Below are 14,297 nucleotides of genomic sequence, written 5' to 3'. Positions count from 1 at the left end.
TGTTGGGCTACCTGGTAGAAAGTCAAACAAAAGCATGCGCTTGCAAGCCACCTTTAAAGAAAAATTCAAAGATCTTAAATCTCCAACACAATTGAATAATGTCTGCATTACCGTCATTAGAGGCTAGTTGTGTAGACTAGCAGGCACCAGCCACAAAAATGTGCTTTAAGGCAACTGTTTTCCCCCTTAACGTTTAGATATGTTAGAATCTCCCAGTAAATACACCGTGTAGTATCTGTTTCTATACTATCATTATTTGAGCCACCCTAGCACTGCCTCCCCCTCACCGCCGCCTTCCCGCCCGGGGCCGGGGCCGCGCTGCCGCCCCTCAGCGCCTCAGGGCGCCGCCCCGCCATGTGCCGCCGGGCGGGAGGAGCCTCGGCAGCCCCGGGAGCCTGGCATCGGGCGGGACCAGGCGGGATCTAGCGGGATAGGGCCGAGCCTCCGCCGCCGGCCGCGCCTCCCCGCGGCATTACCCGCCCGGCGGCCCGGGGCTTCGCCTGCCGGGACCCAGCTCCGCTCGTCGCCGCCGGGAGCAGCGCGGGGAGCGCCGGGCGGCACAAGCCAGGTTCTGCCGCTGGGGACGAGGGGGGTTGGAGGTGGCTCTGGGCAACGCTGCGGTGCCTGCTGGGGCTGCCCCGGGGCGCTGCAAGGCCGGGGGTCGGGGGCCGGGGGTCGGGGGCCGGGGGTCGGGGGTCGGGCCCCGCATCGCCGCGCAACTTGGGAAGCGAGCCGCTGCTGCTGGGGTGGCGCTTCTCCGAGCCGCTCCCCTGCTCTGCTCTGCTCCCCTACAGTCCAGGCCAGCACGTTTTAGACGGGGTTTAACTGCAATAATCGACTTTCCTTATATATTTCTTTAAAAGTTCACAGCTATCTCAAACTTAGCCAAGGAAGCAAACCCGTAGGTAGGTCTCTCCTCTGTCCTCTGACAATTTGCTCGAGGCTCGGTGTGCGCAGTGCCCAAGTGCCACTACCTGTGCAGGGGGTCATACGCCAAGAAGCAAGGTGATGCTTGCTTATAAAACACGTGGGCACGGTGACAAGAATTTGTGGAGCTTGACGATTGGATGGGGTTCAGCACTATGTTATGTGTAAACCGAGCTGTTGAAGTTTGGCTGTTTTGCAGTTACATGGTCAGCAGTTATCTGTGAAGTTGATGTATGTATGGAATGACGAGTCTATCCGTGAAGAGCAGTCTTTGCCGTTAGTCTAATGATTTCTGCTGACGCTACTGAGCACCTTCGGAGTGGATGGAGTTACCCCTGAAATTCCTTCCTGTCAGTTTGGCATCAAACAGCCACAAGGCTGGAAACGGTGCTGTTTATATTCCTGGTGTGTTTGCAGGTGGATAAATTCGTACGGGGATCTTTCTGCAATTTAGAATTTGTTTCGCTATGCTGTCTGGTTCAGGGACTATTCCCTCAAATGTCGTGGGGACTAACTGCGTGATTGGGTTAATGTTTCTGCTGTGCTGCGTGGTCCGGGGACTACAGAGCTCGTGTGGAAGGTGCTCTTCAGAGAGGTGAATCCCAGAAGCTGCAGACCGTACCAGAACAGTTAGCACTCTTTAGATTGTTGAAAGAAAAGAGAATGCAACAGTTGGGTGTGGGGCTTTTTAGATTAAGTACTACAGTGCACCCTTTTGGTATGGTGTTTTACGACTGTACTCGGAAGTGTAAGGGGGAAAATTTGGCCTGCAGCTTTTCATCCCATTCCTCACAGAAGTCTATACTGAAGAGCTTGAAACTACGTTTTGCTTACATGTTACACAGTATTTCAGACTCTGTATTTTACTAATAAGTATTAGTAAAGTTTCGTAAATGTATGTTGCACCTCTTAGCTATGCAAGGTCAAATTGTTCCTGCAAATATGTAACTTCCTGGGTTATCAGGAGATAACTTGGCCTTTGAAGCGCTGTCCGGTACAATCTATTCAGAAAACAAAGAAAAGTTGCTCTTCACAAGTGTTTTTATGAGCTCCGGAGATTAAAATCTTTGGCACAAATCAGTTAACTGTATCCAGCAAAAAAATGATGGAGTTCATATCAGGTAAAAGGTCAAGCAGTCAAAGCCCCCTCAGCCGGATGGGACGGGGGCTGTCACCACGCAGCTTTCAGGAGCGATGCGTTTGGAAACGGCTGGCCAACACGGTGTGCCATCCTACAGAAACTGCTTGGCCAAAGAGGGCCGTGCAGGGGCTGTTGCTGTCGTTCATTAATGCGATGAGCGCTCGCCGTAAAGAAAGGAGTCACTGAGACCAGACCGGTGAACTCGGTGCACTGCATAAAAATATACTGCATAAATGAGCTCCTGTGTGATCTAGGACCGCTGGCATGCACCGGTAACATGTAGACTGCACGTAGTCTGATCACAGCAGGGTTACTGTAACTAGGGTGATTATCAGAGCCCGTGTACCTATGTATCGATCTAACCTAATAGGGGGCTGCTGGAAAAACAAGCAGGAATGAACATCATGAACCCAGCTGAGTAATTCCTGGTTCAAGCCTTTGTAGGTAATTGAAACGATGGGGAGAAGTAGCCATGTAGGCTGCTGCCATGCAGGACACAAACCTTGCTGTGCTGTCCCTGAGAATACCTGAATGCTCGGAGCGGGGCCGGGGCTGTTCATCAGCTGCAGGCTCGGGGGCAGCACCAGGACGGAGATCCCACAACACTGTGTCTGGCAAAGGGGGTTCCTCAGATTCCAGAGAGTGAGCCTTCAGAGAAGGGGTATGCGATCAACCGTCTTGTTATTAAAATTTCTTTTCTCTCCAGAGCTTTATTTCTAAATAACAGTGTTATTTCATTAAAGAATATTGAGCGCATGGTTGTTAAAGAATGTTGTAGGTCCTAAGGAGCACAGAAGCAGGTCTCAGCCAAAGCTTTATCCACTAAGACAGCCGAGCCAGCTCATCACTGTCAGGTTTGAGAGTGGGAACTATTCAGATTGTCAACACCACTTAATATCTGATAGGGTCATAACTGATACGCCAGTGCGTACTCTATTTGTGTATCATGAGGGAAGTCAGAGGTGTATTTAGCTAAGTAAGTGAAATGTGAAACAGGATAAATCTGCCTTATGAAGTTCTAGAACCAGAACTGACATATGAAAAAAAAGAGATTGGATACTTAAATGGATCCTAAGCACTCTCAGAAATACAGTAGTTAAATATTGAGGTGTGTGTAAAGGTCAGGGTAGGAGCAGGCTTTGTAATAGAGCAAATGTTTGTGCCTTAGGGCATAAACAAACCTCTTACGAGGGATAAATGAAAATTTTCTCCAGTGGACAAAACACCTGTGGCCAGATAGTTTTCTTTTTATTTTTATTTTTTTAATAAAACCTCTTAATCTGATTATTTTCTGATACCATGAAATAATTTACCAAAGTAGCTACATATTTTGCCCCCCCCGCTTTGTTGTATCGGAGTATAGGTACGGATGTATTATGACGTTTGTGGCATTGTTTGGGAAAACAGGTTTGGATTATTTTAAACATTTTTGTGCCTAATAGACTTTTCAGAATTCCATTATGGTCATCACTGAATCCCTTATTCAGTAGATGCTTAAAAACCGGCTGGAATTACTAGAAACACTCAAATTTTCTGGTTCTAATGTGTATAACTTTTATGGTTTGAGTGAATTACCAGAAAAGCCAGGGAGATCTGGAATTCTCTAGATGGTTCATGGAGTTTCAGTTACTCAGTTCACTTTAATTGAACTGTATTATTCAAAATCAAATTTCTAATTTGCCTCTGGACTTTGCTGTGCACATGAAGACATGGCTCTGTACTTCACTTAGCTTTGATTTTTCATCTCTGTGGTCATTATTAGTCTAGCCATGGGGATGATAACAAAATTTAAATGATTTATACTTGGAGGGGATATCATTTTGTAAACAAAGATGAATGTGTTTACTCTTGTCTTTATAGCTTAAAAGCTGGGGGGTGGGTCAAAGAAAAAGATGAGAGATGAGCTATAATTCAGCACCTCCTGCTCTTGTGACTGCCTGGGAGCCTTCCTGCTTGTCCACTGCAAGGCAAAACACATCCGAAAATTGTTTGGAGGCTGGCTGGTTGGTTGTGGGTTTTGTACTGGGCATTGCATTTTATGCAAAGGCAGCGCCTCCACGTGTATTTAATCCTGTACCTCGTGAGGAATATGATTTAGCAGATTGTAAACAAAGGCAAAGGGGGGGAAAAAAAACCTCCTGCGATCTAACACAATTTTAGCTAGAGTGCAGTTCAGGAAGAAATTTGAGGTCCACTGAAGAAACACACACATACAGAAAATATGTTCTTTGTACTTGCGTATATTAAAGCTCCTGTTTTATTTTGGCACACAATATAATTTAAGGTAGCATTTCTACTACCTGAGCTCGTACAAGTACTAAAAAAGGTTGTCATATTCTTTCAAATTAGTGCTGAGCATGGTGAACCAGAGATGGCGAACCATCATATTTGTATTCTTCCATCCTATTTACAGCACAGACTAACAATTTCAGAAAGAAGTAACAGCTATCTTTGCCTTGTCGCTGAATGTGAGTGTTTTGTGAGATCCAATCAGTTGAAAAGTTCTTCCTCCATTCCTTACGTGCTCTGGATTGTGTTCTTCTATTGACGCAAAAACGCTGAAGACATCGTATATGTCATTTTTGTTTACAGGAGTATTTGCTGTGTCATACTTAATTTCTTGTTTATATCTCATCCCCTGGTTATTGGATTAGGTAAGCTATTGAGTTTCAGGAAGGGAAATTTGTGTAGTTATAGATGTTCACTGCTTGTTCAAAAAATAAGCGGGAAGCAGTTGTTTTGAGACTGGCTCTTTAGGGAGTATCAATGCAAGAAAACCACTGAAACACTGACGTACCGTAATTAGGTTGACCAGCTCATGCCGTGATGTGTACATCAGGCAATAATTGTTTCTTATGTCTCAGTATCTGTGGACAAAGGAGACTTCTCCTAAAACGCCGCTGCTTCAGGACACCTGAGGGCAGAGAAAACAGCTTAAACTGCTTAGCCATGAACTGCAGGGGCTTCAGCACAGAGACTCGTTCCTCTTCTGCTCCCTCTATGTCACCCGTTCCCCGATCACAGCCTCGCTCTGCCCAAGACTTTCTCAATAGGTCTTACCTCAGTGGTTCCCAAATCCTTTGGATTAAACCACTGCCAGACCTTAAAACTGGTGCATACGGCTTTCAAATCCTTAATTGCAATCCCAACGGATTTCAGTGCATGCTATGGCTCCTTGAACCAGGTGTGGGACATCTGCCTTGGCCTCATGGGCTGCAGCTACAGCCACACCCAGCAGCGCTTTCTTTAGTGCGCTTCTGCACTTTGCACCCAGCAGTGCCTTCTGTGGTGCACTTCTTTCCCTGACAGATAGGAAGAGGCACGGGTATATTGGAAAAGCCTCGAGTAAATGACAGCTCTGTGTGAAACAGAGAAGTGGTAGGTCGAGGATGAGCAGAGGTACAGGTTTGGAGTTCCTGTCAACTCATCAAGGCAGATATCCATGCTTGCCCGTGTCAGTCCCCATATGAACCATGCTCATTTCAGTTTAGAAACATGGTAGTATTTTCCCAGATTTGTAAACTATCAGACTGACAATTATAAAAGCAATCTCTTTGCTTTTGTTTATTGTTTTTTTAACACTCAATAACCTTGATACCTATGTATTCCTCAGTGAGTAACTCTGAACTATTAAATTCCCGTGCAAGCAGGACTTGGGATGTTGTCTCCGAATCTGCACGTTGCCAAAGGAAACACTAAAAAGCAAGGGAAAAAGTACCATAGTCATTCTGCACAACTTCTTTGCTTAACCTGGAGTCCAACAGGTTAGTTTCCCAAGAGCTGCGGGTCTCTTTAAAAAGAGTGCATTCAGTTTGGTGTAACATACCATACTGTACATGTTTTTAGTTGTCTTTTTACTTCATTGGAGACCTGCAAGAAAATTTTGGAAACCACGGCATCATTTCTTCTCAATCTCAGTTTCTTCATTTCTAAACTACTTACCTTTATAGTCATAATATTGATTTTTTTCCCACCTTAAATACCTCTGTTTCTGATGCTTGCTGAGATCAGTGTGGCATTCAGTCTCATCGTGCACATTTCTGGACTTGTTCTCATGTGACTAGGTATAATTGGGGTATGGAGCCAAACTGCATGATGACCGTGGGGTCTGTTTGGGGACAGTGTTCTGGGCTGGCGTTCTGAACCAGGGTAACAATTTCTGCACTGGAATACTGGCAGTGTAATCTACATTTACATGTTATTTGCAGAATCCAGGATGAATGGTTGCAGTCAGTGATGCAAATCTGTGATGCGATCAGGTGCTACTGAACAAGAGAACAGATAGAAATGGTATCTGATTTGTGGTTATAACCTACAGCCTGGCAGTGTCAATGTGGTGGTGTGGGGGCACTGGTTAATTTCAGTAACTGTCTTATCAGTAATTGGTGTATTTGCTAGCTGTACTTTTAAATTGTATCAACTTTGCCTCTTCCAGGGGAAACAAAATGAAGGAATTAATGTCGAACAGTACAACCAGTATATCTCAAGCCAGGAAAGCCGTGGAGCAATTGAAAATGGAAGCATACATGGACAGAATGAAGGTAAACTTTGACTTTATGTAGATATTTTGCATGCACTCACTGCTTTGTGGTACAGCCTACCTTTAATAATCCCAAAAGACTGGATCAGCTGAAATCAAAATTCTGTGTTGAGTTATAAGGCAGTATCAGCTCATAAACTCATTAATTAAAACGACTATTTATAACTCAGAAATATTAGTGCAATTGACATGAGTAGTCAGTCTTGCTTATATGAAAATGTAAATTTCAGTTGCTGCATTTTGTTTCAGTTTTTAGCAGTGTCTTGCTAGACCAGTGAATTTGCATAGCTATGGCTTCTGTCTTGTAGAGTATCCTGACAAGTTCGTTACGTTATAGATGTATACTCACAAGGACAGGTATGTTTCCTTTCGTATGGCTCTGCCTTTCCAGTGCAGCCCTCCAGGTTAGTTTTGAGTCGAGTTGGTCACCTGATTTAGGCCACATCACAGCTGCATGAACAGAACTGACAAGAAGGAAAGGGTGTGAATGAGTGCCAGAGGAAAGGGTCAGAAAAATGTGGGCCACTTTATTGTAATTTAAAATTGTTGATACTCAGTAGATCGTCTTAAACTTGCTTTTATATAATCAAATTATAACTTTCACATACCGAATCATTAGCTCGGTTCTGCAGATAGCTTCATTTGTTAGATGTATAATGACGTTCTTAATTACATATGTAAGAAAGACATAGGATATTTTTGCAGTTAGTTTAATTAAAAAGCACACAGTTATTGGCATATGTAGTAGACCTAAAAACCAGATAACTTCAAAGTGGAATTGTTTTACATTTCAGTTTGGGACCACAAAAGGCACCAAAGAAAATCTAATGTGTTTCAGTATTCCAAAATATATTCTAACATAATGTATAACTAACATATAACTAATGTATATGGGACACTAACACAAACTAGATATGATTTGCAAATGTTTGGTCTTGATTTCTGGAATGTCTTTGAACAAGTGTATGAGGTATTGTGGAAAGAGCTTGGTTGGTTTCCTTATTTCCTCAAGATCTGCTTTGTCCTCTAATCTTTGAAATAGTCGAGCGTGTGCTTCAGTATAGGTGAATTTTGCCAAGAGACTTCAAATGGTTTCATCAGGAGATTTGAGTTCTCAGATCATAACTGTAAAGGTAGAGAAAGGAACCAGTTTCCTTTTTTTTTTTCCCTGCTGTTGCAACGTTGTTTTGCAACGGCTTAAACTAGTAGACATTTAACAAAAGATCAGTCGTTTCCAAATAACTTAATTAGACTCTGTTTTGCAAGTTGCTGTAACCAAGTGGTTATTCCCCTAGTAGACAAGACCACGTTGTTAACATGAAAAAGGAAATTTTCCAGGTGCCTGCATTATTGACCAGGGAAATCAGAAGTTCCAGCTCATTTTCTACTACAGAGGCACTTCGTAGTTTCTGTAACCAGCAACAGTTGGGTCTGCTCAATTAAAATTTTGTAGTTAGAAGTACATTTATAGTGGCCCATTCCCTGCTGTGTGCTCGATTTTTTCAACTGATTTAAAAATCCTATAGCCACTCAGAGCAGCAAGCAATGCAATGTTTTGAGGTTCCACAAAGACAAGTCACTGCTGAGGCGTGAAAGAAACAGGACAACTTACACGGGGAGGATGAAGTTATTGGTGTACAGTTTGGTGGCTGGAAGGAGTATTACCATGGTGGGTTTTTGTAAACCTTGAGAATGAGAATCCCCAAAGGATCGTAAATTGAAGCTGTCTTCCTTCCCTGCAGAAGGAATAGCTGGAATTATAATGAAGTAAGTAGAAGGCAGGAGGTGCGGATTCCAAGCTAGAAAACATGAAATGAAATCAGATGAAAAATGGCCTCATGACTGGTAGAATAATGCGTCTACCAAAGATACTAGCAGTGAAGTTGAGAAAGCAAAGATAATACTGGTGCTTTATCACAGTTGTCCCAAGAATAAAGCACTACTTAATCTTCCCTTCACAAGCAGAAAAGCGAGGAGGAGTGCTCTGACACTAAGCATCGTGGTATATCGGCTATTATTCCATTTTCTTTTTTCTTTAAGAAGGTAGAAAATATCCCCAACTGTTTCTGAATGGTGTTGGGAGATAGGTGGTGGGGTTGGCAATAAATGGGTGTGAATCTTTGTTTTAGATGTAAAGGATAAGCAGAGTGGGTGTCATAGCAAAGATGGTAATTAGTCACAATCCATGACAAGACAGACATAGTAATTGCAGCATTTTGCCCTGTCATTGAAGCTTGTAATTATTAGCGCAGCTAACGGGATTATGTTCTAACTTTGGCTGTTTTTATCACCTCTGTTATTCTGAAATGTAATGGTAAAATTCCACTGTCCTCCTGAGACTAATTCTTCAAAGCATCAGGGTTGAGCGTTTGTTGTTCTTCTTTTATTTCTTCCTTTCAGTAGTTTGACAACCTGATGTATTTGTCATTGCACAGAATAAAAATAATTGTATAAAATGTGAGATCAGTGTAATACAGGCTACAGATATACTCTACCCCCTCTATCTATACATTTTAAAATATTTTTAAAAATGAAATGCTAACTTGCTGTTAGAACTCACCAATCAAACTGGAGTCTGATTTTTTTTAGCCACTTCTGCAGTATGTATAAATTGCTTTGAATCTGCAGACCAAGCTGTATTGCGTAGGTGAGCTGAAATGATAAATGTGTGTTAGTTTCCTTTGGATATTCAAATCAGATGCTTTTACTTTAAGTCTTGGCAAAAGCTGTTCTGGAACTGCCCAGCAACATTCGGCTCCAAGTAAGCCTAAAGGTGAATAGAAGCTGTGATGGACTGGCCTTCATTTAACTCCCTCCATGATAGAAATAGGGCAAGAAGCATATTATTTCCTATGGTAACAAACCACAGCATTGGCCATTAGGCAACCTGTGTGTGCTGACATATGCTAAAAAAGCTATCTGTCTCTGCTGCAGCTGTAATGCAATGCGTAATGCAGAGGTCTTCTGCCACTGTTGTTCTGAATAATAATACTGAGCAGGAAACGTACTGGAGGCAACGTTATATTTGGCGTCTTTTTGGCCACAGTTCCGAATTTGGTTCCTGTGGCTGGGAGCAACATTGGCAATGTTTTCATTGCTGCTGCAGTGTGATCATCTAACTTAACTCTCCACAGTAAGTGGTCATTTTTTCCACTGCATGAGCATGAGCTATGCCAGTTAAGTGAAGAAATGCCATAATTCAGTTTCACAATCGCTGGAATCCCAATGGAGGATTTCTCCTCCCCAACCCTTTTTTTAAAGGATGAAAATTCATGGCCTAGTACAGGCTGGGAGGTTTAGTTTGTGACAACGCACTGAAATGTGATCGTGTTCCTCAGTTTCTTGTTGCAGGTTTGCTTTCCACTAAATTGTACTATGGCTTGTCTGAAAGCAAACGAATTTGTGAATTAAACACCCTGATGTTGAAGAAGGTGCTTGCTCTGCTTCATAATGTTTTGCATTCCTACTTGTTCAGTAGAGTGTAAGTTAAATATAAAAAGTGGTTGCATTTTTGCTAGTGAAAATCCTTTTCATTGCTGTATGATGTCAAAGCACGGTGATATGTAGAGAAACAATCAAATTGCTGGACTTAGCCCTTCTAGGATTGACGGTTGAAATTGTGCTTCTCTTTCACTGAACAAAAAGAATATTCCTGGGCTGATGCTGCATATCCATAGGTGAAACAAGCATGATAGTTATGGGAAGGTCAGTCTGCTGAAGTCCAGCATTGGTTCTCTGCTCGTGTAGGATCAGCCTGCTTAGAATGATTGTTGGTTTCATGAATAAAATAAAATAACTTATTCAGTACCTTAATAATTGAAGATGAATGTGCTGAGCATCTTTAATAAACCCTTTCTCAGGGACCCAGAGAATTAGAGTAGGTCTCCATTAGATTTTGTGGCAGTAAAGTTTATGATGATGTAACACTGTAAATGTCATTGAGTTTTTTTGTGGCTCTGAATTTAACTTGCTCTGTTTGAGTGAAAGAGAGTTCAGGACCAAAGAAGTCAACTAAAGCGTAGAACCACTTTAATTTGAGAGATGCAGCTGAGCTTGAAAGACAATAGAAAAGTGAAAATGCATATGTTAAATAATTATGAATATTCTGGTGAATGTCATTACCTGAAAGTACACATTCCTCCTGCAGTTACTGGAAACACGCTAACCTCTCCTTCAGGGGATGCATTCTATGCTAGGTTATGTTTTCCTGAGGCCAGCGTAGGCCATTAGCAAAGAAAAGCATCTTCGCTGTCTTCTGATCTTTTGGGGCTTGATACTAATTTCATAGTAAGTCACATTGTGCCTCTCTCTGGAGAATCTGCTTTTTAAGAATTCACAAGTAAATTTAAATGGAAATTGGGAATATGATAGCATGCCCAAGCTTTCAGTTTGGCCATTATAATTCTATCTCTGACTCTAGACATGCCCTTAATCTCATTCCTTTGTCATTGCTTAGCAAGTAGCTAATTGAAGAATGTCTGAAAATAATTAAAGTTTGTCATTGTATTTGAAGTCTGTCTCTACTGCTTTTGCTTGTCCCGCTTCTCTTTCCAGAAGCACCGGCCCTTCTGGATAACTTTGCCAGCTGATTTGCTCAGTTTTGTTCTCAGTCTTCAGCTTTGTATTGGCCCAGCGATCTATTGTTCATCCGTAGTGTTTCTGCCCACCCTTTTGTCTCACGAGCTAATTCAAGAGCCAACAAATTCTAACATAAACAGCCCTGCTTCCTCAGCTAGGAGATACTGGGATGCCAACCGTAAGAACTTACAGGGTTTAAGCATCCTACAAAGGCCTCTTTTAGTGGATTTTAAAGATAGAAAGTCACTCATTTCCTTTGGGAAGCTAATTTAAATTTGTGTGAATCGTGATCCAACACCCATTGACTTCATAGGTCTAATCTGAAGCCTACTATGGGCTGGACTTCTACCAAAGCAGGCAGGGTGTGGGGAAGCTAAAGCTAACAGTGGTGACACACCTGTCAGAAGAATACCAGAAATCAGATTTGTTTTTCCTTTTTACTGTAGTTGTGCAAACATGCGCACGTCAGTGTTTGACTGAGGAGAATCTCTCCTGGTGCTCAGAGAAAAGACTTTTTTGTGAAGGCTATCTCCTTTTTTCAACTCTATTATAATATTGGAAACACAATAATTAAACAAAGCAAAGAGATACCGATAGCTGTAAATATCTTGCTAACGAAACAGAACTGAACAAAAATAATTCATGTATATATCCTAAGTTCTTGAAAAAAAAATCACAGTGGCCTAATATCACCAATATTCTTAAGGCACAAAGTTGCAAAGGTTTCAAGATTTCATCTAGAGCTGAAATATTTTCATTTTTCATTTCTTGCAAAATATCTTGAATGTCAACACACTGTTACATTTCTATAGGACTTTTCAGTAAGCATAAGCCAGAATTCAGAATTTGAAGACCTTAGAATTGTTTATTTTAGAAGCCTGCAAGTATTAATGTAAAGAGCAAGTTTCATGTGATAACTAAAGCTTTACTTACAACAACTTACTAAATAGAAGATATTTGACTTCACTGAAGAGGACAATTTTAGCTTAAATGGGAGCTATGAGAAATGATTACCACGTCTTGCTCCTGATTTATTTTTATTTTTTTTAATTCCATGGTCATGTGCCTAAAGACCTTTTTTTTTTTTTCCACATCTAGAGGAGGAAAGGGTAGAAAGAGTCTGTGGGGAGCCATCCAACTTTGCTGCTTTAATGCCTGGGAATAAGAGCTGAGGCAGAAGGCCTCTACAAAGACGTGCTTCAAGGAGAATTGATATTGCTTATGAACTATTAGTAGATAGATGTTTCACTGAGTATATGCTCCTGACCTTGCTTCTGTTGGAGAGGAACAGCAGAATATGAGTCATATAAATCAATACCATCCCTTGTCGCTATGTTAGGTAAAATGTGTATAAGGATTACAAGGCATACATCTTAGCAGCACAAATTCAGAGCTGTGGTTACTAGTAATTTAAAGAAGAATAAACCAGTTTACTATTTTACGAGTTTCCAGTATTGTATGTTATATGAAGAATATTTATGCAATGCCACTTGGTTCAGATTCAAGTGTTATAATTGTTCTTTCTTCTCTTCTACTAGGTATCCAAGGCTGCAGCAGATTTATTGGCATACTGTGATGCTCATATTGGAGAAGATCCCCTTATTATTCCAGTACCCGCATCTGAAAATCCCTTCAGGGAGAAGAAACTCTTTTGTACTATCCTTTGAGTCAGTTTCCAATTAAAAATATCTTGTGTTAAAATTTGGTATCAGTGGTGCATGCTATTGGTTTTAGCATATTTTCCTCAGATATCAATACTTAGCCTAGAGTTACAATATTTTTAGAAGGTAGTGCATTTTCTGGTATAAATAAGTAAAAGAATCCTAAAAAAAAAATCAAGGTAATCCTTATCTTTCAGACCAATGCACAAGTTTAATTTCAGTTTTCATAAAGATTATTTGGGTCTTAATGAAAGTATTGAGTACAGTATCATATTGTAGATATCTTTGCCAGTCATAGATTTTTCTGAGACCTAAATGAGTCATACCGACTCTGAAGCTATTTTTAACATTCTTATTTTCTTTGGAAGGTGAATTAATTCATTTGCCTTTACAAATTTGTATCTAAAAAGAGTAGTGTGACCTTTCCGCAAGTAGCATTGTTTAGGAAGAAATGCTGGTGATTTACAATGTTTGGAATGATCAGTCTTATACAGTAAGTGATGTTTATAAATATGTTTTGTGAAGACTGTAATAAACTTGAGTACAAAAACAACCTTAGCAGCACTGTCAGTACAAGCAAAGTGAAAATACACAGTCACATACGAGTTCTGCATCAATAAAACTGGAAAAACGTGGCTGCTTGCATCTTATTTTGAATGATGGTGATTTAAATTATTTTAGAAAGGAAATGGAACCGTAATATATCAGCTGTTCCTGAGAGGCTTAGTGAAGGGTGAAAGTTCTGCCCTGATCAGTACAGGAAGGGGGGATTACAGTTCCTAAGCAGCACTCTACATGCCTTCACTCATGAGAGCAAGACTTTATGGGGATGGAGAGCAATGGTAAAAGAAGGTTGTTCTAGAATACGCATCAAGAACAGTGCCGTCAATAGCCACTGAGTTTGTTCCGCAGCCACAGACTTGTCATGAGAGAAGTTATCAGCAAGTAATTTGGAGGGTTCGGAGAGGTTTTTTCTTCCGGCTTTGTCTAAAGTGATGTATTGGGTTTACGTGGCAAGGTTTTGGTAGCAGGGGGCTGCAGGGGTGGCCTCTGTGAGCAGAGCCCAGCAGCTGCTCCATGTCAGGTCAGAGCCAGCTCCAGCCAGATCCAAAAGGGACCCACCGCTGGCCAGAGCCGAGCCATGAGCGATGCTGGTTGGGCCTCTGGGAGAGCAGGTTTAAGAAAGGGAAAAAAACTGCTGTGCAACAGCAGCTGGGAGAGAGGAGTGAGAAACAGCTCTGCGGACACCAAGGTCAGTGAAGAAGGAAGGCAGGAGGAGCTCCAGGTGCTGGAGCAGAAGCGATAGGTAATAATCTCCCTACCTTGAGTCTGTTTTGCTCGTGATGATAATTGGTAAGTGATCTCCCTGTCATTATCTCAACTCTCGAGCCCTTTCCACTGTATTTTCTCCCTTTTTTTCTTTGAGGAGGGGGACTAAGAGAGTGGTTGT

The 14,297-nt window shown here is 41.7% G+C and overlaps 1 protein-coding gene across 4 annotated transcripts; it reads left to right on the top strand.

The window, feature by feature from the left end:
• Window positions 1–358: 358 nt before the first annotated feature.
• GNG4 (G protein subunit gamma 4) lies at window positions 359–13,482 on the top strand. Of its 4 annotated transcripts, none has more exons than XM_040553096.1 (3): window positions 359–568; window positions 6,504–6,609; window positions 12,725–13,482. In XM_040553096.1, exons 2-3 carry the CDS (start codon window positions 6,514–6,516, stop codon window positions 12,851–12,853), a joined length of 225 nt encoding a protein of 74 aa, XP_040409030.1. In that variant the 5' UTR covers window positions 359–568; window positions 6,504–6,513; the 3' UTR covers window positions 12,854–13,482. The 4 variants fall into 4 exon arrangements, with proteins under 4 accessions (XP_040409030.1, XP_040409032.1, XP_040409033.1 ...); XM_040553098.1 differs by lacking the exon at window positions 359–568 and adding an exon at window positions 721–905; XM_040553099.1 differs by lacking the exon at window positions 359–568 and adding an exon at window positions 5,810–5,832.
• Window positions 13,483–14,297: the final 815 nt, after the last annotated feature.

The sequence above is a fragment of the Cygnus olor genome, chromosome 3 (genome assembly GCF_009769625.2).
Source record: "Cygnus olor isolate bCygOlo1 chromosome 3, bCygOlo1.pri.v2, whole genome shotgun sequence".
Lineage (NCBI taxonomy): Eukaryota > Metazoa > Chordata > Aves > Anseriformes > Anatidae > Cygnus > Cygnus olor.
This window is presented reverse-complemented; position numbering and strand designations above follow the sequence as displayed.